We start from the raw sequence: 27,794 nt of genomic DNA on the forward strand, positions 1-27,794 counted from the left end.
CTGATTTTATTTTGTGTGAACAACACGAACTGCGAAACCTGTTGTTCACACAAATAAAAGCAGCAAAAAGATATCCTCCAGTGTGCGATGTAAACTCTTTTTTGAGGTTATAATACAGAATATATTGTAACTTACTTTACAACATCAAAGAATTGACAGACAACAGAGAATTTCACATCATTTTTGTTTATTACGAACAGCAAATCAACTTTCATAGTTTCATACAACTTTTACAAAAATACTTTTATGATATAGATCTTAGATTGGTTGGATTGGTTTTCACAAGTTATAAAATAGGCAAGATAATTGCTTCATGGCAATGTTTTACTATTATAGTGAAGCAAATATAAATGTTAAAGATTTGCCACTTTTTCTGCACTGCTGTAGGCTACTTTTCACACACTCTTTCAATAGCTCTCATCAGGATGGGGTGATTCCGTAGTAGTTCTAGAATGGTTCCGGAATAGTTCTAAAGTCAGATCATGTCTGTCCTGGACCCAGCTGCCGTTTGGCACGAACCCTTCTGGTTGGATATGGACCCTCTGACTGAGGCCCATTGCCCAGTGAGCTGGATCTGTTATTTCCCAGTGAGCTGTGCTCGTAACTGTTATTACCCAGTGAGTTGGATCTGTTATTGCCCAGTGAGCCGTGCTCGTAACTGTTATTGCCCAGTGAGCCGTGCGCGTAACTGTTATTGCCCAGTGAGCCATGCTCGTAACTGTTATTACCCAGTGAGCCGGATCTGTTATTGCCCAGTAAGCTGGATCTGTTCTTGCCCAGTGAGTCGTGCTCGTAGCTGTTCTTGCCCAGTGAGTCATGCTCGTAGCTGTTATTGCCCAGTGAGCCATGCTCGTAACTGTTATTACCCAGTGAGTCGTGCTCGTAACTGTTGTTGCCCAGTGAGCTGTGCTTGTAACTGTTATAACTGTTATTGCCCAGTGAGCTGTGCTCGTAACTGTTATTGCCCAGTGAGCTGTGCTCGTAGCTGTTCTTGCCCAGCGAGCCGGATCTGTTCTTGCCCAGTGAGCTGTGCTCGTAGCTGTTCTTGCCCAGCGAGCTGGATCTGTACCCGTAGCTGCCCTTGCCCAGTAAGCAGTGGATGTGCCTGTAGCTGTTCGTGGCCAGTAAGCCGTGCCTGTAGCTGTTCTCTCCCAGTGAGCCGAAAAAAAGGTTTCTGTTTTCTCCCAGTGAGCCGAACCTGTTTCTGTTCTTTCCCAGTGTGCCAATCCTGTAGCTGTTCCTGCCCAGTGAGCTGTGCCTGTAGCTGTTCTCTCCCAGTGAGCTGGATCTGTACCCGTCGGCTGCCCCACTGATCGCCCCGACTGCCAGTGGCTTGTATGAGCTGCCGCTCTGGGAGGAGGGCACCTTGCTGCCCATGCCCACGCCTTTGCCCCTGCCCCGGAAGCCGCCTTCACGCTTGCCCTGGGCGCTGGGGCAGAGGGTGGTGGTCAGCAGCAGGGAGGCCCACAGGAGGGGCAGTTTACTCTGGACCAGCATGTCTGGATAGCACAGGGGGCAAGAGAGGAAGGGGTATTCATTAATACAACAATCATCAACACTGGTGTGTGTGTGTGTGTGTGTGTGTGTGTGTGTGTGTGTGGGTGTGTGTGTGTTTCCTTATGACCTGCTGCAGTGTGTGGTGTCTGAAACCACCATTATATGTGTCAGAATAATGACAAAATGGAAACACAACAGTGCCACTTGGAAACTCTTCTTCAAGTGGCAAGTGGCAGTGTGCAGAAGCTCAGCTAATACTACAACAACGTTCAAAGGGGTGTGTGTGTGTGTGTGTGTGTGTGTGTGTGTGTGTGTGTGTGTGTGTGTGTGCGCATGTGTGCGTGAGTGCACGTGTGAAAGTGGGCGGGAAGATATCAGACCCACTGATTACCAGTGAATTTGTAAACCAGGTACTAGTTTGATGCTATGTAGCCTACATATATATACGGTGTTTAGTATCAGTAACATAGGAAAGAAGAAAAAGGGCCGCACTTTGCATACAAAAGTGATTATTGCACACTGAAAAGGCTCTACACCGAAACGCGTCTGTGCAATGAACACTTTTGTATGCAAAGTGCGGCCTTATTTCTTATTTCATCAGTTATAAGTTTGGCCCAGCACTCTAAAAGACTAAAAAGAGTGAAGCCTGCTCCTACCACATAATAACCATATATTGTTATGTAATCATAAATTTAATGAAAGTAGGCAAGTCATTGAAATGAGTTGCCTACTTTCATGGAATTTCTATCTTGAGTCATTACCAACAAAGCAGCCACAACTGGCTCTTAGCTATATTGACTAATTGTGGTAATAGTGGAGGTTTTTCCATGGAGGCATTTGTGCTGTAGTTTCTCTACATGCAATTACATACAGTACTAGCTGTAGTAATTACTCAATACTATACTATAAGTTACCATATATTTACTAGGTAAATTCTTAGTAATTAGTGAACTGTAAAATGAAGGGTTACCGGCGTTCAATTAGTGCCTATAAAAAGTATTCACCCCCCTTGGATATTTCCATTTTTACTGCTTTTATAAATGGAATCTAAATACATTTAATTGGCCTTTTTTTAAGGCCAATTTACAAAAATCCATAATAATTTCACAATCCTCATCTAGAACATCTAGCGATCGTCTGTCGACCCTTCTACCTGCCCCGTGAGTTTACTTCAACGCTGTCTACATTCCTCCACAAGCCAACATAGAGGGAGAGCAGCTTTACAGAAGAGAACTTCTGACGGCAAATATGAGGAAAAGTTGGTAAACCACCCTTCTTACCTAATTTGAGGGTGCTGATTCTGAATATTGTGTTTACCAAGCTCAAATCTGAGTTCTAAGCCGCATAATCAGCATTTTAACATAAATTAGCGATTATTTTTGCTTATTTTTCCCTAAATTGGGTTGATTTCAAAAGTAAATCACTAAAACCAAATAAAAGTGTTCTCTAAATACATGTTTGAGCATTAAAGAAGCATACTATAGTTTATTAACATATTTAATGGGAACATGATTACAGTTAACATGTAATAAACTCGGAAATTCTAATCAAAACACAACCATATTTTTATTGCTAACATAGTGAGTCACTCATAGTGTTCAATGCATTTCATTACAATAACAAATTGCACAGATAACCTTCAACTCAGAATATATCCTACAGTACATATGAACTTAGATAGCGGGAATAATAATGCAGAACTGCATCTACAGTTCTATCAGCAACAACCGGCAAGTAAAAAACATTTTACTTCTAGTAACACTGGATTTGGTATGTGTGCTTGCCTCCATACTAGAGCTTGATAATGTGCTCTTCTAATATGCCATTGAGCAGCATCACTTGTTGGTGATACAGCCTCCGATCCTCGACATCTAGAACAGTGTTTTTCAACCACTGTGCCGGGGCACACTAGTGTGCCGTGAGAGATCATCGGGTGTGCCGCAGAAAATGACCCAAATGTTACTCACTGGTCCAGAAAAGCAACTGTTGCATCAAAGAATTTATAACCACATGCTCTCATTGATTGTTTGATTGCACTATTTGTGGTATGCAGGCATTGTACAATGGGGGCCCCATATCCAGTATTCACAGAATCATCACATATCCAGTCCAACAACAATTAAATTAGATATAGTCACCTACAAATGAAACAGAGGGCGCTTGTTTTATTGAGCAGGTCTTGCATAGAACCCATAATAAGGCCATATCTGTGTATTATTTGAAATTTTAGGCTATGGTATGTTTATTTTTTCTTCACACAGGATGTTAGTGTGCCGTGGGACATTTTAAGTGTCAAAAGCGTGCCGTGGCACAAAAAAGGTTGAAAAACACTGATCTAGAAAACAGAGTGGCTCTGTCATAGTGTTGTCACAATACCAAAATTATGACTTCGATAAATATCTTGAAACTCAATACTGAAACGATATTCAAATCTTAAAATATCTGGAAAAAGAAAGGAAGCAGGCCTCCTCCAAGTGTATTGAGTCATTTGTGTTGAATTTGGTGCACTTTTGGTCAATTCTGGGTTGACCAAAGGAGAGGAGTTCTAAACTTCCTACATAATTATGACCGCCGCGCAGCGAAGCGGCGGTCATATAGGTTTAGTCAGATTTTTTTTTTTTTTTTTTTTTTTTTTTTCTTTTTCGCATGTCCAAATTTCTGTCAATGATTCCCGGGACACTGAAAGACCGGGGTAGACGAAACTTGGTGGGCATGTAACCCCATATGGATAGCATGGAACCATCGTTTTTCGTTTTGATCTGTAGCCCCCCCACTGGACTGCACCCCCCGAAAGGAGGGTAGGGCAGACACAGTTTTCTGTGAATATCTCGAGAACCGTAAGGTTTAGGAGGACCATTTTTTTTTTGTATGTTGATCTCAAGGGGCCATGTCAACCCATTCCATAACCACTCATTTCATGTATAGCGCCACCTAGTTAAACACAAAAAAGTAAAAATGAGGTGTTGTAATCGCAGGTATCTGTGACCTAACATAGTCAAAACTGCACGAAATTGGAAGTGTAGGATCATTATGACACCCTCTGAATGCACGCCAAGTTTCGTGGAATTCCGTTCATGGGGGGCCACACAATAAATGAATTTATGTTACTATACACCAACTGGCCTGTAGGTGGCCGGAGACAGTTTTCTGTGAATATCTCAAGAACCGTAGGGCCTAGGAGGTCCACCTTTTTTTTGTATGTTGATCTCAAGGGGCCATGTCAACCCATCCCATTACCACTTATTTCATGTATAGCGCCACCTAGTTAAAAATTAAAAAGCAAAAAATTAGGTGTTTTCATCACAATATCTCTGGCTGACATGGTCAAAACTGCACGAAATTGAAATTGTAGGATCATTATGACACCCTCCGAATGCATGCCAAGTTTTGTGTACTTTCGTTCATGGGGGGCCTTACAATAAAACAATTTATGTGTACATTTAGTGACGTACACCAACAAGGATTCCCGGGACACTGAAAGACCGGGGTACACAAAACTTGGTGGGCATGTACCCCCACATGGATAGCATGGAACTGTCATTTTTCGTTTTGATCTGTAGCCCCCCCGCTGGACCGGACCCCCCGAAAGGAGGGTAGGCCAGACACAGTTCTCTGTGAATATCTTGAGAACTGTAGGGCCTAGGATGACCATTTTTTCCGTATATTTGCCTCCAGTGGTCATGTTAACCCAGTTCATGTGCACACATGTGCACAAACAGATACACACACACACACACATTCACAGTAATACGTATGACCAGGGCCGGCCCGAGGCATAAGCGAACTAAGCGGCTGCTTGGGGCCTCCTGGCCACCAGGGGGCCCCCAATCGAGTTTTTTTTTTTTTTTTACATAATAAATAACGTAAACAAGTGACATCAATGAATGAATAAATGAAACAATTATCATTCAAATCAAGAAAATTATGATTTCATGATTAATATGCCTGCCTACTGCTACTGTGTCTGCCAGCCTTTGAGTCACGCGCATAAAGTAGACACCTCGGGTGGGTGATTCTCACGAAATCAGACTCATGAGGTGGCATTAAGGATTGTGATGAACAGATAAATGCTATCAATTTGGGAAACACTGGTTTATAAACATCTCATCATAGGCTATATTGGAAGTGATTAAAAGAAGACATTGTGATATTTTAAATTATGTATTTTTTACAATTTAATGTGAAATTCTCAGTACCGCAACGCGTCCATTACTGAATCTCGGCTCTTCAACTACATAATTTTAATATTTAAAATAAATAAATAATAAAAAACTTAAATGTATCTCATAAGGTAAATTGTTACATTCAATAAAAAGTTATTGCTTGGAATTCACTGGTAAAAGAAAAGAAAATATTTAGAAAAAGAACTTTGGTCACACCCAATATTCTCAGCCTCCGCAACAATTTTCAAGCACCATTTAAGACCACAAGGAACAGACAAAAAACAGCCATTTTGAGAGGGGGGACACCTTTTACTGTAACACCCAAGATGGCTACCAGGTAAGCACCTCATTTTATATCTCTCCAGATAAATGTTAAAAACTTGGTTGTCAGCGAGCATACACAACTTTTTGTTTCTCATTACCGAAACAGCAAGTTTTCAGTGTTTAAAAAATGAAAATTTTATTGTGTTTTGGGAATTTTTAAGGTTTTTAAAGTCTAAATACAAAAAGCTAGCAAAAGTTTAGCCTAGCATCATGGTGGCCCCAGAGAGGCCCCAGAAGGTTAAGGTCACTCAGGCTCCGCAACAGCTTTCTCATACACCGCAACAATTAAAAGCCTGTTGCGGTGGAGAGATTCACTGTTGCGGTAATGAGAAATTAATGTTTTAAGTGACATGAACTTATATTATTTATTTATTATTTATTTATATTATTTATTTATTATTATTTATATGATTTATTACTCGTTATTTATTTACTTATTATTTATTTATTAATTTACTTGATATATAGTATAGTATATAGTATATTGTATATTATAGTATCTATGTCATAGTTTATTTATGTATTTATTTATTTACAAAAATATTTATTTATGTATTTATTTATATATAAAATATTTATTTATTTATATATACACACACACGTATATATCATCAATACTTATTAACAGTTTTTTTTTTTTATCTTATTCGGAAATTATATGGGTGCCGCTGTGGTCCTTTGTAATTGAGCACTGACCTGCTATGTAAATCCGTTTATTATATGAATTTTCATCATTTCATGTCATTGCATTGTATCATGTCATTTTGAGATAAGTTTAATATACATTGCATAATAGAATGTGTGGTTCAATGTAACAATTCTATGATATGGCTATCCATATAAGCTCTCTTTGTAAATAGTAAAGTAATATTTTTACCTTTTACGTTGTAAAATCAACTGTAATATGCAATGTCATTTCATTTCCTAACAGACAGGAATCTGTTCTGAATAAAAAGGCATCCGCAAAGGCTAGGCTGGCTAAGTTCAGAGAGAAAATCTACAGCAATCCTGAGCTACTTGAGGAGTACAGACGGAAAGAGAGAGAGAGGTTCGGGGTGACAGGGAGATAATAGGGACACACACACACACACACACACACACAGGTTGAGACAGACTGTGAAAGACAGGCGTGTACATGAGGCTGAGGCAGATGTGCATGCGCTCACACATGGACACACAATGAAGTCCAAATATAAATAACAATGGTTGTGCACATAACTTTCATTTGTGTAATGACTGTTCAGTAACACAAATCTTGGGTTCTTCTTTCAGGTATCACAAACGTAAGGAGAGTGGTAAAGTGAAGACTGTCAAGGACCTTACGAAAAGAGAGCATGAGAAAAAAAAACTCAAGTGGAGACAATATTCAGCGAAAAGCTACAAGAACAAAAAACAAACCCAATGTGTTCTCAATCTCACTCCAGATTCTTCTGTGAGTGAATTAAGTGATTCTTCAGCAATAGCTGAAGTAAATAAGCCAACACCTGAGGATCACGTATCAATACAAGACGATGTACCAACACCACCACTGCAGTCATCAACCCCAAAGAGAAGCACAATCAGAAAGAAATCAAAAGTTGTCAACAGATTGAGGACCAAACTGAGACAGGCAGAAGAGGAATTGAAAAAAAACAGAAAAGAAATGCAGAATCTCAACAAGAAATTTAGGAGACTTCAAGCTCGAAGGGTGACCAAGCAGATTGCCACGACCGCAAAAAACAAAAAAGTCAGGCAGCAGAAAGGTGGCATTTCGCTCAACAGCAAGAGGAAAGGCCTGTTGAAAATGGTACATTCTTTCCTCCATAGGGATGATGTATCCACTGTGGTCAACGGAAAATCTGGGGAGATCCGGCGGAGAGGAGTGATCCATAGGAAAAGGCACTTGTGTGACACAATGGCTAACCTGCACAAGAAGTTTTGTGGTGAAAACCTGCATCAAAATGTGTCTAAGGCGCATTTCTTTAAGCTTAGACCGTTTTGGATTGTCAGGCCAAAAGTTGCTGACAGGGATACATGTGCATGCAAGCTGCATGAAAATTTCCATTTCAAAATAAAAAAGTTACACCAGCTTGGAGTTTTGGAATCATCTTGCGCGGGTGATGTCGTACAGTCAGTTGTGTGCAACACCAACAACATTGACTGTATGTACAATCGTTGTGAGGCCTGCAAAGACAGAGTGATTCCAACAGCACTTGATGTGGAGAACAAGGGCAACATAATCACCTGGCAGGAGTGGGTGACTAGGTCTATCACAGTGGAGAAGACTGGGAAAGCAGCAACCAGGGAGAAAGAAGTGAAGAACACCGCACTTGAAACCCGAAGTACTTCCATTGAGAGGTTGGTAGCTCTTACCACGGAACATCTCCCCAACTTTGCCGCACATATCTTCAACATCAGGCACCAGTTTTCCGCTCTCAAGACGATGAAGGATAGCATCCATGATAATGATGTGATGATCCATATCGATTACAGCGAAAATTGGAGCTGCAAGTATGCGCGGGAAGTGAAGGATACCCATTTCGGAGGTGGGAACCAGCAGGTAACCCTCCACACTGGTGTGTTCTACAACAGTAAAGGCAGTGTGGAAGCCTTTGCATCAGTGTCTGCCAGCCTCCAGCACAATGCAACAGCAACATGGGCCCACCTGGAACCTGTTTTGAGGTACATCCGCCAACAACACCCCAATGTATGCAACATACATTTTGTTTCTGATGGCCCAACATCCCAATACAGAAACAGAAATTCGTTCTACTTGGCCTCCACTGTACCATTCCTCCATGGATTTAAATACGTGACATGGAACTTCACAGAGGCGTCTCATGGAAAAGGAGCCCCAGATGGCGTGGGGGCAGCCTTAAAAAACCTGGCAGACCGAATAGTGGCATACGGCCAAAGCATCCCAGATGCAGATACTCTGTTTCAGCAGCTGACCCTGAACTCCTCGGTAACTCTATTCCAGGTGTGTGTGTGTGTGTGTAACTATGTTCTAGGCTATATTGCACATTGTAGATTGTTTGGTTGAACACCATTTCAATCTTCTGTGAAATGCCTGTGACTTAAGAAACTGATAATGAAGTTCACTGTGACTTTGACAGGTGTCTGAGGACAAAATTAAAGAGAGGGGTGAATTGCTTCCTCCACACCTTAAGCCAGTCCCAGGGACAATGAAAATCCACCAAGTAGGTCAAAATTAATATATTTAAGTGCTCACATAACAAGTCACACTAGCCACATACTGTAAGTTAGTACATTCAAGATATCATTATGTTGCCATCCTAATCACATTTCCATAAATTAGTAAATCAGTAGATAAATTACTAAAACTGTTTTTGTTAATCTATTCAACAGCTGATGTCCACCACTCCTGGGGTAGTTCACACGAGGGAAGTGTCATGTTTCTGTCAGAAAAATTGTGAGTGCTTCTCTCCATCACGCCATGTATTTGCGGAGGAAGACGACGTTTCCACAAAGCCACCAGAGGCTTCCATAGAGGTTGGCCAGTGGGTCCTTGTGGAATACGACGCAGATCTGTTCCCCGGTGTAGTTACACTGTCATGGACAGAAGACGACCCAAGAGCGCAAGTTCAAATTCAGAGTCTTTTTATTGAAGGGTTCAGGGGGGGGAAGAGGAGTGAGAGAATCGTGAGGTCTTGGAGGTTCCGGTTCCAGGGGTGCTAGGAGTGCCAGGGGTGTCAGGGGTTCCAGTCCAAGGTACTGAGTGTGTGTGTCCCCCAGTGATCGAGCGGCGTCTCGGGCTGAGGGTGGTGACGCGTCTGGGCTCACTCGTCTGGTGGTCGGAGGCCTGGGGGAACACACACACAACAGCAAGATGAACAGCAGGCAGTAGTACAGACCAGGGCTAGGCACTAAACGTGGTGAGAGACAGAAGGCAGATTCGAGTTACCGGGGGGGCTGAAGATCGAAGAGTAATCGAGAAGATCCGGAAGGCAGGTCGGGATAACCGGGGCAGTAGAACAGGGAGGCAGTCAAGAATGGATCCGAATCACAGGTAGGAGTCAGAGAGTAGACAGACAGGCAGGTTACTGGTCCAGGTTTGAAGACGATCTGACAGGGCTTGGCTGAAAAACAGGGCTTTATATACTGGGAGAGGTTAGTGGAGAAATGCAGTGCAGCTGGCAGAGTAATTAGAGCAGAGTGGGGCAGAGCCAGGTGGAGCTCGTTAGGCAGAGTAGAGAGAGAGTGAGCAGAGTGGCAGAGAATTGAATTCAATTAAGGTTGTTACCAGGGAGAGAGAATGCTCATGACAGGACCCCCCCCCTAAGGGACGGCCCCAGAAGTCCCAAGAACAACATCATGCCGGGAGGGTGGAGGGGAGCAGGCGGCGGGTCAGAACTCCTCCGAGCGGTCCGAGTGAACCTCCTCATCCTCAGAAGGAGCTGGAGGGTCACGGTCGGGAGACAGGACAGGTACTGAGACAGGATCAGGGTCAGGCACAGGACAGGAAGCCGGGCGGGCAGGACGGCTAGCGACCCCTCTGGGACGGCCCCTACGGATTGCAGGCTGATCAGGATGTAGTCGGTGGAAGTCAGTGATGAGGGTCCGGTCCACTATCCTCCTGGCCGGGATCCAGGTCCTCTCCTCCGGACCATATCCCTCCCAGTCAACGAGGTACTGGAGACCCCTACCCCGTCGCCTAGAGCGGAGCAGCCGCCGGACGGTGAAGACCGGACCGCCATCTAAGAGGCGCGGAGGAGGCGGCGGCGGAGATGCAGGGACCAGGGGACTTTCATGGACCGGCTTGACCTTGGAGACGTGGAAGGTGGGATGGACCCGCATGGAAGTGGGCAACTGAAGCCGAACCGCCGTTGGACTGATGACTTTCTGCACAGGAAAAGGACCAATGAAGCGAGGGGCCAGCTTTCGTGATTCAACCCGCAGCGGCAGATCCCGGGCAGACAGCCAGACCTTCTGACCAACCCGGTAAGTAGGTGCTGGGGCCCTCCGTCGGTTGGCACCGACGGCGTAGCTGGTTCCAGACTTCAGGAGCATAGTGCGAGCCTGGGCCCAAGTGCGGCGGCAGCGGCGGGCATACGCAAGAGCAGACGGACAGGTGGCATCCGCCTCCTGGCTGGTAAACAGTGGGGGTTGATACCCGTAGACACACTGAAAGGGGGAGAGCCCGGTGGCGGAACTGGTGAGTGAATTATGGGCATATTCCACCCAGAGCAGGTGTTGAGCCCAGGCCCGGGGATTTTGGGAGGCCACGCACCTCAGTGCCTTCTCCAGCTCCTGGTTCATGCGTTCAGTTTGGCCGTTTGACTGCGGGTGGAATCCAGATGATAGGCTGGCGGTGGCCCCAAGGAGATGACAGAACTCCTTCCAAAAGGTTGCTGAGAATTGCGGCCCCCGGTCTGACACTATATCCTGGGGTAGGCCATGGATACGAAACACATGTTCCAGGACCACCTGGGCGGTCTCCTTAGCAGAGGGTAGTTTAGGAAGAGGCACGAAGTGGGTCATCTTACTAAAGCGGTCAACAATGGTAAGGATGACTGTGTGTCCGTCAGAGGGCGGAAGACCCGTAACAAAGTCCAGTGAAACGTGGGACCAGGGCCGCTTGGGTACGAGTAGGGGTTGCAGCAACCCAGCAGGAGGCTGGTTGGGGGTCTTGTTTCGGTTACAAGTGGGACAAGCTCGGATGAATTCTTGGACATCCTGTCTCATCCGCCGCCACCAGAACCGCTGGCGGACCAGATGAAGGGTGCGAGTGATGCCGGGATGACAGGCCAGACGGGATTCGTGCCCCCACTGAATCACAGGTGACCTGAGGTTTGCTGGAACAAACAGACGGTTGGGGGCGCTGGTGCTTGGGCCTGGCTGGTTCCGAAGCGCCTCCATGACCTGCTTCTCGATCTCCCAGGTGAGGGCCGCTACGACAAAGTGGCTGGGAAGAATGGGGGCGGGCATGGCGGTGGTCTCGTCCTTCTGAAACATCCGGGAAAGGGCATCAGGTTTGATGTTGCGAGATCCCGGGCGGTAGGAGAGCGTGAAATTGAAGCGGGTAAAGAACAGAGACCACCGCTGTTGACGGGAGTTCAGCCTCCTGGCTGTTTGGATATACTCCAGGTTTTTGTGGTCTGTCCACACTACGAATGGTTCCTTTGACCCCTCTAACCAGTGCCGCCATTCTTCAAGGGCGAGCTTGACGGCCAGCAGCTCGCGGTTCCCAATGTCGTAGTTGCATTCGGCTGGGGTTAGCCGACGGGAGTAGAAGGCACAGGGGTGCATCTTGCCATCCTCGGCTGTTCTCTGAGAAAGCACTGCACCCACTCCCACGTCCGAAGCATCTACCTCCACCACAAACTGCCTTGCTGCATCTGGCATCTGGAGGATGGGAGCGGAAGTGAAACGTGTCTTGAGGCTATTGAAGGCCTTATCAGCAGCTGCTGTCCATTGGTACGGTTGTTTAGTGCTGGTTAGCGCCGTGAGTGGTGCAGCCACTGTGCTATAGTTTCGGATGAACCTCCTATAAAAGTTCGCAAAGCCCAGGAACTGTTGCAACTTTTTCCGAGACTCAGGGACTGGCCAGGACGTGACAGCCGACACCTTCGTGAGATCCATCTGAATGCTGCCCTCGTTCACCACATACCCCAGGAATGAAACGGTCTTGGCATGGAACTCGCACTTCTCTGCCTTCACGAAAAGAGAGTTCTCCAGCAGGCGGCGCAGGACCAACTGGACATGGTGCGTGTGTTCTGACAGAGTCTTTGAGAATATTAAAATATCGTCAAGGTACACAAAAACGAATGTATTTAGCATGTCCCTGAGGATATCATTCACTAGGGCTTGAAAAACTGCTGGGGCATTGGTGAGGCCAAATGGCATGACGAGGTATTCATAGTGGCCGGTTGATGTGTTGAACGCAGTCTTCCACTCGTCTCCCTCTCTCACCCGCACTAGATGGTAGGCATTGCGAAGGTCCAGCTTCGTGAATACGGTGGCTCCCTGCAGCAGTTCGAAGGCAGACGAAAGTAAGGGCAGTGGGTAGCGATTCTTAACCGTGATGTCGTTCAGACCCCGGTAATCTATGCATGGACGAAGAGAACCGTCCTTCTTACCGACGAAGAAGAATCCCGCTCCTGCGGGGGAAGAAGACGGTCTGATTATCCCGGCGGCAAGAGAGTCATTAATGTAGTCTTCCATGGCCTTTCTTTCCGGGGCTGACAGTGAATAAAGACGACCCTTGGGAGGTGCTGTGCCAGGCAGGAGATCAATCGCGCAGTCATAGGGTCTGTGTGGGGGTAGAGATGTCGCCTTGGATTTGTTGAACACCTCTTTCAGGCTGTGGTAACAGGTCGGAACATTGGATATGTCGGGGGTAGCGCCAGATCTCTCCCGGTGAACGGGCAGGGTGGCCCCCCTTAAACAGGTCTGGTGACAGCTCCTTCCCCACGCACGGACTGTTCCTGTCTCCCAGTCGATGTGGGGGTTGTGCTGACGGAGCCACGGGTATCCGAGAATGAGTGGTTGGCCAGGTGAGTGTAGGAGGTGAAACTGGATGGACTCCTGGTGGTTTCCTGACAGCAGAATTGTCACAGGGGCTGAGATGTGAGTGACCGTGCCCAGATGATGTCCATCCAGGGCTCGTGCAGGAATGGGTTGTGTCAGTTGATGATGGTTCACGTCCAGTTGCCGTGCAAGCTCAGGGTCCATGATGTTTGCTTCGGCTCCAGAATCCACAAGGGCGGCCAATGTATGAGTCGTGTCGGAAAGCTGAAGGCGGAGATGAAGCAGGGGTTTTCGGATGGAGGGAGACTGAAGATTTGTTGAGCTCACCCGGATCTCCCCTACACCTGGTGAGCTGCGGCTTTTGCCGGACAGGTGGCAACACGGTGATTTTCACCACCACAGTAGAGGCAAAGGTTGGAGGTTAGACGGCGCCGACGCTCCTCGGGAGTCAGAGAGGCACGGCCAATCTCCATGGCCTCAGGCTGATTGAGTTGGCCTTGGGACTTGACAGGCAGGGGCTGGACAGAGGAGGTATCGACCCGAGTGCGGATGGCAGGTTGACTGAGACGCCCCTTCTCCCTCCTCCGGGTCTGTATACGGCGGTCAATGCGGACGGCAAGGTCAATGGCGGCATCAAGCGTTAAGGGCGGGTCATGAGAAACAAGCTCGTCTTTGATATAGTCCGCCAAGCTGTGGAGGAAGGCTTGCACCAGTGCCTCTGAGTTAAACAAGCTTTGACTGGCCAGGGTACGAAAGTCAATGGAGAAGTCTGCCACTGTCCGATTGCCCTGACGGATGGTGAGCAGAGCTTGTGACGCTTCGGCTGTTGGCGAGCCTAGATCAAAGACCTTTAACATCTCCTCCTCAAAGGCACTGAAGGAGACACAGGCTGGGGTTTGCCGGTCGAATTCCGCCGTTCCCCACAACCGAGCTCGGCCGGTGAGATGGGTGATGACATACCCCACCTTGGCTCCCTCCGTTGAGAAGGTCCTGGGCTGTAGTGCGAACTGGATTCGGCAGCTGCTCAAGAATGGTCTTACTTGCTTTTGGTTTCCATCGAAACGTTCCGGGTTCCCAATCTTTGGTTCAGGAGCGTGGGGATCTGGTGGCAGCACTGCCGGTGGTACAGGAACAGAAGAACCAGGGGTGGGTGCAGGTGGAGTAGCCGGGTTTGAGAGTAGTTGCAGGGCTTGGGCTAGCAGTTGTTGCTGCAGTTGGAACTGTTGCTGTTGTAGCTGAAACTGTTGCTGCTGCTGTTGAAGCTGTTGCTGTTGCTGCTGGATCTGTTGTTGCTGCTGGTTGGATTGCTGTTGTTGTTGGTTGCCTAGCTGGAGAAGGGAAGCGATGTCGCCAGCCATCCGATTGATGTCTCCCTCAGTGCGTTCCAGTCGCTGTAGGGCAGACATCTCGGGCTCTTCCTCCATAGTGGTCAGATCGTTCTGTCATGGACAGAAGACGACCCAAGAGCGCAAGTTCAAATTCAGAGTCTTTTTATTGAAGGGTTCAGGGGGGGAAGAGGAGTGAGAGAATCGTGAGGTCTTGGAGGTTCCGGTTCCAGGGGTGCTAGGAGTGCCAGGGGTGTCAGGGGTTCCAGTCCAAGGTACTGAGTGTGTGTGTCCCCCAGTGATCGAGCGGCGTCTCGGGCTGAGGGTGGTGACGCGTCTGGGCTCACTCGTCTGGTGGTCGGAGGCCTGGGGGAACACACACACAACAGCAAGATGAACAGCAGGCAGTAGTACAGACCAGGGCTAGGCACTAAACGTGGTGAGAGACAGAAGGCAGATTCGAGTTACCGGGGGGGCTGAAGATCGAAGAGTAATCGAGAAGATCCGGAAGGCAGGTCGGGATAACCGGGGCAGTAGAACAGGGAGGCAGTCAAGAATGGATCCGAATCACAGGTAGGAGTCAGAGAGTAGACAGACAGGCAGGTTACTGGTCCAGGTTTGAAGACGATCTGACAGGGCTTGGCTGAAAAACAGGGCTTTATATACTGGGAGAGGTTAGTGGAGAAATGCAGTGCAGCTGGCAGAGTAATTAGAGCAGAGTGGGGCAGAGCCAGGTGGAGCTCGTTAGGCAGAGTAGAGAGAGAGTGAGCAGAGTGGCAGAGAATTGAATTCAATTAAGGTTGTTACCAGGGAGAGAGAATGCTCATGACATACACAGGTAAAAAAAATATTTCAAGGCATTACTTTCAGGTGAAACTACATTGTCAGGCTTGTTTAGTCGCCAAGTTTCAAATGAGTGCTGGAGAGGCAAGTTGATGGCACTCTCTTAAAATTATTCTTTCTAAAATACAGATTGCAGATGACCAGTATGAGGTGGACACTATGAACTGCGCTGGGGAAAACCGATTTTATGTGCCATCAATTAAGTTTTCTGGGGAAAAGGTGTGGTACTACCGCCACGACATCAAAGACCAAATTCCCGAGCCTCTGCCAGTCACTTCCTCTGCGAGGCATTTTTGTGTTTTGCCTGATATTTGGGCTAAACACAAGCTGCGCACCTGATGCATATTGTGATGTATGAGATGAGATGAGCACAATGAGATGTTGTAATGATCATTTTGTATGTAAACATTCCATTTCGATTTATATCTACATTGATGTGTATTGTTTTCATGAATTTAATGTTTCACAGTTGTGTAATGAGATGTATTGATTATATTGTATTTAAACATTCCTTTTCCATTTATGTCTACATTCATGCTTATATTTTTAATGAATTTATGTCTGAGGTACTGAGGTACAGTATGCTGGAATGTGTTTTATTAAAATACACAGTTCAAAATGGGATATTTTCATTCTTTCTGAGAATAATTTTCAACAGAAAATGCCACATTTACTTCTCCATACAAAACTCTAAAGGTAAATCTCAAGAATTTGTTATATATTCCCAGCATTCACACTCTGTGTTTGTTGTGTAAAGTGTTATGGTGAATTAAGTAGGAATCTCATTACCGAAACTTTGACACTCATTTCCGAAACACCTTTCTCTTTACCGCAACACAGGTTTATTTACTTATTATTTTGCTGTTGTAAAACAAATTCTAGTTTATAATGGTATTTGGATAAATTGTATTTCTTCATTTGTCATCTGTACTAAATAAGTAATTATACATTTGAATTTTCAGTTAAATATCCTGAAAAAACAGGACATGAATCATGAAATATGTTGCGGTAATGAGACAAATCATAAAATTGAAAAAAAATGGGAAACTTATAAATATAATATTTTCTGGGCTATATACACATATGGGCACAACTGTTAATAATATCTATTAAAAAATTAAAATAGTTGTAACTTTTAAACCATATCTATTCTATGTTATCATGTTGCGGTGCTGAGAATTTATGTGCTCTGACTGACTAAAATGCTCCAAAATATACAGAAAAAAATGAATATATATATATATATTTAAGTGTTTTAAGAAGTTTAGACACTAATCTTGCATAACAAAAAGAAAAATTGTATTCAAATGCCATTGTAAAATTTTCAAGTGTGAACCGTTTTAAATCTGTTTTTCATGAGAATCGCCCGGGTGCATATACAATTCGTGCAGACACTGCCTCAAGTTCAACAATCGGAAGAGACGGTAATGTTAAGACAAGTCACAAAAAAGGACGTATCTCTCTGGTGCCGAAAACCGAACGAAGAAAATGACAGAGGAGGAGAAAAACGAGCAAGATACAGGTATGTTTTGCATGATTATTTACAGTATGTTTTGTGCTTGAGGTAGCTAGCTAGCTGTCATGATCTAATATAAGCCATCACCAGAGCTAAATCTCCGCCATCAACAGAGAAATGTCTCCATTAATATATATTTATCTAGATGTATTTCAGATGTCAAGGATATTGGGATTGTTTTGGATGTTCAATCAAGCATGTACCCTTGCTCTAGGTGGGCTTATTATGTCGTAAATAAAGTTAGCTAGCTGACTGAAGTGGACATTAGCACTACAGTAGCTACATGAAAACGTAGCTGAAGGCAAATTTACCACAGAGGGATTGTTTCTGATTTCGTACCTGAAAGTGTTGATAGTTTATTACTGCTCTATAATATGTGACATAGTGGTAAGTCTGATAGCAACAACAGACTAAGCCCAGGCTCCCAGTCCCAACCCAACCCACTGACTAGCGCGACTCTGGGCATCGGTAACGTTCCAGCTTCATAGGCAAAGATGGAACAGCAGTGCGCTCTGCTCTAAGATCTTTGGAGAGAGATGGTAGTGTTTGAGAAAATATACCATGTTAGGTGGGGAGACTTCTGTGATGAAAATAAACTTACATTTGATTAAGATAGTGGCAAGTGATGTAGCGGTGCTACCCTAATATTTAGGCTGCAGTAGATCACCATGTTAAGCGTTCACCATACTGCAATTAAGTATACTCTTTTGATTATGCCTCATTTGCCAATAGAATATGAATTGTTACATGTGGAATTGCTTGTTATTTGAGTGTAAGTAATGATAGCAAAATAAACTCATTCTGCTCGATCAACTATGCACTTATGCAATTTTTTTTTTTTCAGAGACACTGTTGAAGTCCTTTGGAGCACATCTCTACCTCTACCTAACTCTACCTACCAGAAGGTGAGGTTTTCTTGATGGCAAATGGTTACATAGCCTGTTAATATGACACGACACATTTAACATCGTTTTTTTTTTATTTATTTATGTATTTATTTAATCATTGCAGGTTCGTCCACTGCAGAGTTGCAGATGCCTAAAAACCAGGAACGAAGTAGGAATAATTATCTATTTTTTGGGACATTTTATTTTTGATTATTAATGTTTGTCTATTTTGTTTTTATTTTGTAGTTGAAAATTGCTCATTTAATGCACATTTGCGGATTTGTTCAGCAAATCTGTTGAAAAACAAGTCATTAAACTGATGTACTTGTTTACAACAAATACAAATGCTGTTATATTTTCATATTTGTCAATTCAACTTCAGTAAACCACCCTTAGTGCTTCACTTTGAATATGAATGTTTCAAATAAATCTGTGATTTTAGTACCCTCTAAGATTAAAAGGTGACAGGGTTGGTGTAAATAACAACTATATTAATACATTGGTTTACCAAGAAGTCTAGATTGGAGCCCCAAAACATTTTTGGCATGTGAGCAAGGATGGATTACTGAATGAGCCTACCGAGCCCAAGAGGTCAAGGGACCCTGAACCCCAAGTAGTTGTGTGAATTCACTACCAATAAGTCAAAAAGCAAAAGGCTATGAATCTGAACAAATTTAGGTACTGCCCTTCTCCAGCTGACCATCCCAAAAATGCACCAGAATACAGGAAATCACATCTACCCCCCCCCCACACACACACACCCGTTTGTACCCACATTTGCACAAACAGGGTAGGGGGAGAGGGTCCTTATGCATCTGTGTCCAGGGGGACAGTAGTTCATAATCAGTCGCTGTATTAATACATAACCTCACTGTATTAATTTATAATATGACATTATAGTGTGAAGTTGTCAATTATCGCCAAGCACAGGTGACTGCGTTGTGGGAGGGGGCCCCCAAATCAAATTCTGCTTAGGGCCCCCAAAAGGCTTGGGCCGGCACTGCGTATGACACATACTCACACAGTAGACATGTGTACGCTTCCATGCACAGGCACATACGCAGGCACGCACACACACACACACACACACACACACACACACACACACACACACACCCACACACATAACATAAACATAACACAAACAATCAAGAATTTCTCATAATTATGAACAGGCAAGATGGAGGTGGGGTTGTATAAAATGAATTTTACATGTGAAATCTATGAACTAATCATGTTTTGGTACTTGTTGTCTAGCAGATACCAGTGAGAATTGAGTGTGGATAATGCAATTTAGTGAGACAGTTAGAATCATATAGGCCTTTCAGCGTGATTTCTTTTTGTGGAAAAAATGTGCTGGACTGGGCGGCGGTCATATTTTGTACCGCTCTGCGGTACATCTAGTTATTATTTTTGTAGTCAGTAAAATAGTAGTTTGTGTGTGATTAAGTCCTTTATTGTTTGTTATAGCTCATTTATATTGTGTGATGTTTTGGCAATAAATTACCTTTAAATAGCCAAAGTAGGCTAGATCAAGGTCAGTGTTCAAATTACTGCATACCAATCACTTAATGCTATGCAGAAGAGCCTAATCTTTAGGTCATCTGATGTAGGATACCCTAGGCCTTCCTGTGTTTATGGGATTTCTTTGACAGTTGCAAAGGGAAAAAAGTGAAGATAGTCTGTTCTGTGCTCCCAGTGTTATTTAATAAGTACGTTTCAACCACTCTTTGGGTCTTAATCAGATAGGCCTACACCATTATTACATTACATTACATTACATTTGGCTGACGCATTTTTAACCAAAGCGACTAACAACATGGTAACAGTTAAGTTTTAAAGCAATTCTCTCAACAATTTTAGGACAATTTAAAAACGGTAGAGTACAGTAAGAATAAGTGCATCAGTGAGTGAGTCATATTTCAATATTGGGGGGGACACGTCCCCCTCAATGTCTATGGTGACTACGGCCCTGCTAAAGACATAACTAGATCTTGAGCATCTATTACCAGTGTTGAATGAGCAGTTTTTGCAGTGATCACTACTGGACATTCCACATTGCTAGACAGCACTTGAGTGAGGATAGACTCATTTCCACTTCACAAATAACCATCGCTATCTGCAATAGCTACAGTACAGGGACATTAATCAGTTCATAGCTGAGGATTTGTCCTAGGTCCACTTCCCTTTCAGAATCATATGCAGTATTGATGCACTGGAGAATGTTTCTTTTTGTTGCACTATAAAGGATATCTTGTCTAATTTTTTTGCAAATAATGCTCCATAGCACTCTTCAGCAACCCTCAAATATGCACACTCTTCAATTTTTTTGCATGGCTGGAATTTGAATGATAGGAAAGAGTACCAGTGAGCTGTTTTAACTAGGAAAGCACAGTCGCCTTTACAGTAAAATAAAATACAGTGTAAATCCTCTGTAAAGACTGACAACTCTTCATAATAGTTAGTGACAAAGTACTTTCTACAGAAAAATGAGCAGTCACCTACTATTCTATCAATTTATTATCAAGGAATCTATTTTGCTTCTAAACGTCATACTGAATTTTAGCTATTATTTCAATTTATATTTTAATTTTAGCTTATTTTCATTTGCTACTTGAGTCATTGGGGTAATTCCTGTCCTGTCCTACAACATATCTGATACATAAAGAGTATATTAATGACTTATTTTTTGCAATTCCTATGATATCTGATGGCAAAACCAAAAAGTATGTGAATTATGCTAATTATGCTAATTAGCAAGCTTAAAACTCAAAATTGAGCTTGGTAAACAAAATATTTGAATTCAGCACCCTCAAATTGTGTGAAATAGCCCCTTTACCGACTTTTCCCTCAAATTTGCCAACAGGACTTTTTCTGAACGTTTGTTAGCTATCTGCTCTCCCTCTAACACAGATGCTGCGGTTTCAGAATTGCAAGAAGTGTTAAATAGACAACAACACACGCACCCTGAAGCTGCGCTTATTGTGGCCGGTGATTTCAATCAAGTACATCTGAACCGGTCCACGCCTGAATTTATTCAACACATTCACTTCCCTACACGTGGTGACAACACACTGGATCACTGCTACACACAGTTCAAGAACAGTTACAAAGCGAAGTCTCTACCAGCTTTCGGAAAATCAGATCATGCCGCTGTTTTCCTACTGCCTATGTACAAACAGAGAAGTCGGACGGACCCCCCAGTGACGAAGGAGGTCAAGCGCTGGACTGACCAATCGGAAGCCAGGCTACAGGACGCCCTTAGCAACGTTGACTGGGAGATGTTCAACATAGATATATACACTAGATGTCGCCTTGACTACTGCTGTTCATTGGAACGAATGCGTCAATCGAGACGCCATCTTGCTTCAGTGATCCACTCCTCTATAATGCATTAGCGTCAATCTGGGCAAAGATCTAGCGAAAATAAAATCACCATAAATCGTCAAAATCTCAAGCAATTATCTAATTTTTTGGGTTGTTCCAACTGACAGGCATGTATTTATGGTTGAGTCTAGAGAAAACTAAGCTTAAGACGATAATAAAGATACATTTTACCCGTCTAGCCCCATAGACTCCCATTCATTCTGCACTAGCTAGCGGCGGCCCCTAGAGGAACAATGAGTAAACTGCAACCAGGTTCGATACAATGAATGTAAACAGGCTCTTCGTAGACAGGCTCTGGTTGAGGCCACATACCCCTCGTCTCGTTTACTCATGTAAGTTGTAATCTCACCAGAAGTTGCTGTAGATCTGTAGAACACTTACCTCTGCTACTACATAGGCTACGCCTGTCGTTACTTTTATAATCATGGGTCAGTGCCATGGGCAAACGAGATGTAGCTGAATTCATAAATGACAAAGCCATGAGAAAGGTGAAAGCCGATCTGCCATCATTGTGAGAAGTTCCCAAATTTGTCGCTAATCGCTAAAAAGGTTTTCTATCACTGGGGATGGCCAAACGTCGCTAAATAGGTAACGCTGACAATACAGGAGAACTAGTTTAGCGCTTCAGATCCCTGTACCAAGATGGCGGCGGTGTTGACGCATGCTGAGAAGCAGAAGGCGACATCTAGTGTATATATCTATGGATGTTCAAGACGAACTCTGCTGACATCAATGAGTTTACAGAAGTATCATTGAGTTACATCAATATGCTAACTGATTCCATCATCCCAACTGTAAAGATCCGAAGCTTCCCTAACCAGAAGCCATGGGTGGATAGAGAAGTGAGAACGGCATTAAAGACACGCACCATGACTTATAATGCTGGGCTTATTTCAGATATATGACGGATTACAAAGCAGCATCTTATAGTTTACGTAGAGCTATTAAAGATGCTAAGCGGCGCTATAGAGACAGAGTTGAAGCTGATTTCTTGGAGGGTGATCCAGCACGAGTGTGGAAAGTACTCCAAAGGTCCGTGTACCTTCTGTTCATTTGATTTTCAAGGTTGAAACAGTGATCAAAAAACGGATTTGAAGACCTTTACCTAAAACAGTACTTCCCAGAGAAAAATAAAACACAAATATTGAAGCATTTTGTGCAAAAAATAATCAAATATACAATGAGGGTTTGAATTTCAATATTGTAATTTCAATTAGTCATTATTCAAGTTAAAAATGAAAACAGGAACTCCACATTCACTACTGCATGCTGACAGCATTTTTTTGCCACTGCCCGAATGGATAATTGCTAGCCTATATGTTCATCAAAGGGAGCAAGATGGTGATGTTGAAGGACAGTGATCTGCACATAGAAAAAAAAATCGCCAGAACATTCCAAGCTTCTCATTTTGATCGATATGTAGGCCTAATTTATGTCCCAGGTGTGCTAGGGATGGGATTAAGGTTGCGTGCACCCTTCGAAGAAAGAGGGGGAAATGTCACTGAAAAGACAATCGACATCATGCATTTATTTGCCTATGTTTTGTAGGTATAGGCTTAGCTTAACAGTTTAAACTGCAAAAAAATAAAAAATCTAACGTCGGTGCGTTTGACTCGTGCACATATATGTGCATGTTGGAATGTGATATATCGGTTTTAGTAGGCCTATGTATTTGCATTTACCTTGTGGTGTGTTAGCATGTGTAGTCTTCCCTTGGTTGTACCCATAGACTGTATATATATATATATACAGTCTATGGTTGTACCTCATGTGTTTATTCATGTGTGTTGTGTGTGACTACCCGTTCGTGTATTGTGCATGTGTTAGTGACTAGCCTTGTGTGTTCTATAATGATGTTTTGACCTGTGTTCCCCGCTCCTGACCCAATAAATGTAGGCTACTGATTTTAACCTTGTTGCCTCAGTTGTTACAATATGAATATAAATATAAATTAGTTGTAGGCCTATGTCATTTTTAACAGAAGCATCTGCGAAATACCATTATCATAAGCATAACCAAATAGCCTACGTCCTCGGTCAGCTGGCTACTATATGCTTCCTTAGGCCTTATCACGTGCACCCCCCCCCCCACCCCCCAATGCAAGGACAGCTCATTCTCGATTCTTTCTCCATTGCTATTCTCCTTTACCAACATAATACAGGCAACTATAGGCTAGTCGCGCATACAAAACAACAGAGGAGCCCAAATGCATTATTTCCGTGCCTCATGCAGTGAATTGTTGTCAGATTTTTTCCAGCTCTGCGTTCAACGGCTTCCACTCCCCTTGCTCCTAGTTGATACAACGTAGCTGACATTTCTGCGTAAGTTAGCATGTCTCTAATTAAAACGTCATAGGTTTCAATGTAGGACAGCCTAGCGGGGATAGGCCAAATGAAAAATTGAGGAAAGTGCCGATTTCACATTCTTGTTGTGCGGATTTTGGATTTCGGTCGTGGGGATACAAAGTTTAATATCCAAAACAAAAACACGAGGGAATTTCCTATTTTGTTTTTTTAAAATACAGATATAAGGTCGTTTTTTGATTTTCAATTTTCGTTTCGAATTTGAAAATCAAATGAACAGAAGGTACACGGACCTCCAAACCATCACTGGCTTTGAAAGAAAGTCCCCTCCTATGATGAATGTAAGTAAAGCCCTCCCTGATGAACTTAATGCTTTTTATGCTCGCTTTGACATGAAAAACACAGACTATAGACCCTTTCAAGAGAGTTCCATTTTCAGCATCATAGTTGGCCCCACAAGACTTCCTTTTTAACATTCCATATGTTATCTTAATGCAGAGGAAGTAGATTGGGGCCCAAATAGAACGTTCAAGCATTGTTTTTGTTTTTATTGTTGAAAGGGTCTATATTGGACTAGCTGCAGCATGTGAAGCAAATGAGGATGCACCTTTCTGTGTCTCTGAGGTCGATGTGAGCAATGCCTTTAGGAGGGTTAATTGTAGAAAAGCTACTGGACTGGGCCCCAGCTGTGGCGCAACTGGCTGGGGCACCTGCACCGTACTCCGGCGACCCGGGTTCGATTCCCGCCCCGTGGTCCTTTCCGGATTCAACCCCTTGCTCTCGCTCCCATTTGCTTCCTGTTACTCTCCACTGCCCTATCATTAAAGGCATAAAAAGCCCCAAAAATATACTTAAAAAAAAAAAAAAGCTACTGGACCGGATGGAATTTCTAACAGGGTTTTGAAATCCTGCACTGCTCAGTTAGCTCCTGTGTTCACTTATATCTTTAACACATCATTGGCTCAAGAGACAGTTCCTACTTGCCTCAAGCAGTCTGTTATTGTTCCAGTACTGAAAAACAAAAGTCCATCATGTCTGAATGACTACCGCCCAGTAGCCCTGACGTCTGATGAAGTGTTTTGAGAAGCTTGTGAAAAACATTATCTGCTCATCCCTCCCTGCCTCCTTCGACCCCCTCCAATTTGCTTACAGAGCCAACAGGTCTACAGAGGATGCCATCTCAAACCTCATGCACACCACCTTAACTCACCTGGAGGAGGGGAATGGGAATTATGTGAGGATGCTGTTCATTGACTTTAGTTCAGCATTCAACACGATAGTACCTCTCACCTTGGTCACAAAGATGAAGGCCTTAGGACTGAACACCACCCTGTGTCACTGGATATTTGACTTCCTCACCAACCGTTCACAAGTGGTTAGAGTGGGGGGTCTGACATCTGACTCATTAACCATCAGCACTGGTGCTCCCCAAGGCTGTGTTTTGAGTCCACTGCTGTACAACATCTACACACATGACTGCAAAGCCAACAGTAGTCATACCTCATCAAGTTTGCAGATGACACAGTGATCTTGGGCCTGATTAGTAACAACAATGAACAGCTCTACTTGGATCAGGTTGATGAGGTGGCACAGTGGTGTTAATCTAACAGCTTGACACTGAATATCAATAAAACCAAGGAAATGGTAGTGGATTACAGAAGGCAGCAGCAGAACTACAGTTACACCCCACTAATGATCAGTGGGCAACCTGTAGAGAGAGTCACAAGTTTTAAATACCTTGGTGTCCACATTACTGAAGACTTAACATGGACTGTTAACACTCAATATGTTCTGAAGAAGTCCAGACAACGACTCTACTTCCTTCGTCAGCTAAGGAAATTCAAAGTTTCTACATCCATCATGAAGGCCTTCTACACTTCAGCGGTTGAGAGTGTTCTAACTGGTAGCATCATCACCTGGTATGGGAACTCCACAGTTAGATATTGTAGTACTCTGCAGAGAGTAGTGCACTCAGCTGAACGTACTATAAGAACTCAACTCCCTGCTCTACAAGATATCTATTCCAGAAGAGTACTCCTAAGAGCCCAAAAGATTCTGAAGGACTCTTCTCATCCTAACAATGGATTATTCCTACCACTGAAATCAAGAAGACGCCTATGTAGTCACAAAGCCAGATCTGAGAGACTCAGGAGAAGTTTTTATCCCCAGGCCATCCGAACTCTGAACTCACACTATACTGACTTTGCACACATTCACTCCTCAGCACTCTCAAACATTTCCCAACTCTGAACTCACACTATACTGACTTTGCACTCATTCACTACTCAGCACTCACACACCTACAAGACTCACACACACACCTACAAGACTTTTAGCACTTTTACATCCCTCTCCCTATGCTACAGACCTTTTATTTATTTTCTTATTTCATCACACGTCAAAACACACACATACACACACACACACACACACACACACACACACACACACATATCTGACTTTCTCCAACTTTTGCACATCTCCATAGAACTTTTTATTTATTATTTTTGATTTCTCCTCCATCTACCCATGTCCTTGATTGCCTAGCCTTTCTGCCCCCCCCCCACCCCACCCCCACCCCCAACACACACACTTACATCATCACTGTCATCACTTCACATACATACAGCACACTGCTTGCTACAGTAAGCCTCCTCTACATACTTGCTGCACACTGCCCCCCCCCCCCCCTACATACACAGCACATTGTCTTCATGATCTTCTCCAACACACATCCTCTACATACTTACAGCACACTGCCCCCACCTACCCACACACACTACACACACACACACACAGTCACTGCTCCACTCCCCTCCCGCCCACACACACATCTTCACTGTCATCACTCACATACATCATACATACAGAACTCTGCTTGCAATAGTAAGTCCCTGCCCCCCCCCCCCACATACACAGCACATTATTTCATCAGGAAGCTTCTCCAACACACATCCCCAACATACTTACAGCACACTGCCCACACTCACACTACACACACACACACACACAGTCACTGCTCCACTCCCCTCCCGCCCACACACACATCTTCACTGTCATCACTCACATACATCATACATACAGTACTCTGCTTGCAATAGTAAGTCCCTGCCCCCCCCCCCCTACATACACAGCCCATTATTTCATCAGGAAGCTTCTCCAACACACATCCCCAACATACTTACAGCACACTGCCCCCCCCCCCCCCAATACACAGCGCATTGTCTCATGAGGAAGCTTCTCCAACACACATATTGCACACTGCCCTCTCCCCACATACACAGCACACTATCCCATCTCGCCTGTCATCCCCCCAACACACACACCAAGACCCCTGGCAGTTGGGTTAGCCCCTTGAGCCGTGGATCTGCCCAAGGTTTCTTCCTTGGTAAGGGAGTTTTTCCTTGCCCCTGTTGCTCTTGGGTGCTCCTTGTTGGTGCCCCCCACCCAATCCCAATCCTCCCCCACCTTTTTTTATGCAGTCCTTGCCACTTAATCTACTAAACCCCTCTTCTACTGCACTTTTTACCCCCCCCCCCCATTTATGCACAAATAGGCTGACACCAGACATAATTTCACTGCATTTCTTACTTCCAGTAACTATATGCATGTGACAATAAACTTCCTTGTATCCTTGTATCCTTGTAAATACGTTTATTATGGAAAAACTGTTTCAATGATGTACATTCTTACCTGACTGTAGCCTCTGCTCTGTTCCTGTGAGTGAAGTCTCTCTCTTTCTCTCTCTCTGTGTGTTGGAGAGTGAGTGAGTGAGAGGAGGAGTGTGTAAATGCTTTCTTCCCAGCAATGCAGGAAAATTGGACAAAGCAAAGGGTTTCAAAGGGGCGGGACATTTCCAGTAACTCTTCGGAAACTTTCCAGAAACTTTCCATGGGAAGTTAAGATGGGGAATTTTGGAAAAATTCCAAGTTGGAAACATTCATGGAATTAAAGGAAATTATGAGAATTAATGGGAACTTACAGGAATGAACTGGGAATTTTGGGTAATTAATACAAACTGCTTCATATACAAACATTTTGTTTCATAATAAGCAATATAATTTGTTTGTTAGCCCAAG

The 27,794-nt window shown here is 44.1% G+C and overlaps 2 protein-coding genes across 2 annotated transcripts; one reads left to right on the forward strand and one right to left on the reverse strand.

Moving 5' to 3' along the window:
* Positions 1 to 170: 170 nt before the first annotated feature.
* LOC143122424 (uncharacterized) lies at positions 171 to 27,486 on the reverse strand. Its single transcript, XM_076283220.1, has 2 exons — positions 27,409 to 27,486; positions 171 to 1,499 (listed from the first exon to the last, which is right to left on the reverse strand). The coding sequence occupies exon 2, from the start codon at positions 1,495 to 1,497 to the stop codon at positions 481 to 483; it is 1,017 nt and encodes a 338-aa protein (XP_076139335.1). The 5' UTR covers positions 1,498 to 1,499; positions 27,409 to 27,486; the 3' UTR covers positions 171 to 480.
* On the forward strand, positions 6,891 to 9,592 carry LOC143123481 (uncharacterized). Its single transcript, XM_076284936.1, has 5 exons — positions 6,891 to 7,267; positions 7,314 to 8,943; positions 9,080 to 9,163; positions 9,333 to 9,535; positions 9,568 to 9,592. Exons 2-5 carry the CDS (start codon positions 7,627 to 7,629, stop codon positions 9,590 to 9,592), a joined length of 1,629 nt encoding a protein of 542 aa, XP_076141051.1. The 5' UTR covers positions 6,891 to 7,267; positions 7,314 to 7,626.
* Positions 27,487 to 27,794: the final 308 nt, after the last annotated feature.

The sequence above is a fragment of the Alosa pseudoharengus genome, unplaced genomic scaffold, assembly GCF_046254945.1.
Source record: "Alosa pseudoharengus isolate Yale_2024_CS ecotype anadromous, Long Island Sound unplaced genomic scaffold, YU_APseudo_1.1 YU_APseudo_1.1_scf_14, whole genome shotgun sequence".
NCBI lineage: Eukaryota > Metazoa > Chordata > Actinopteri > Clupeiformes > Clupeidae > Alosa > Alosa pseudoharengus.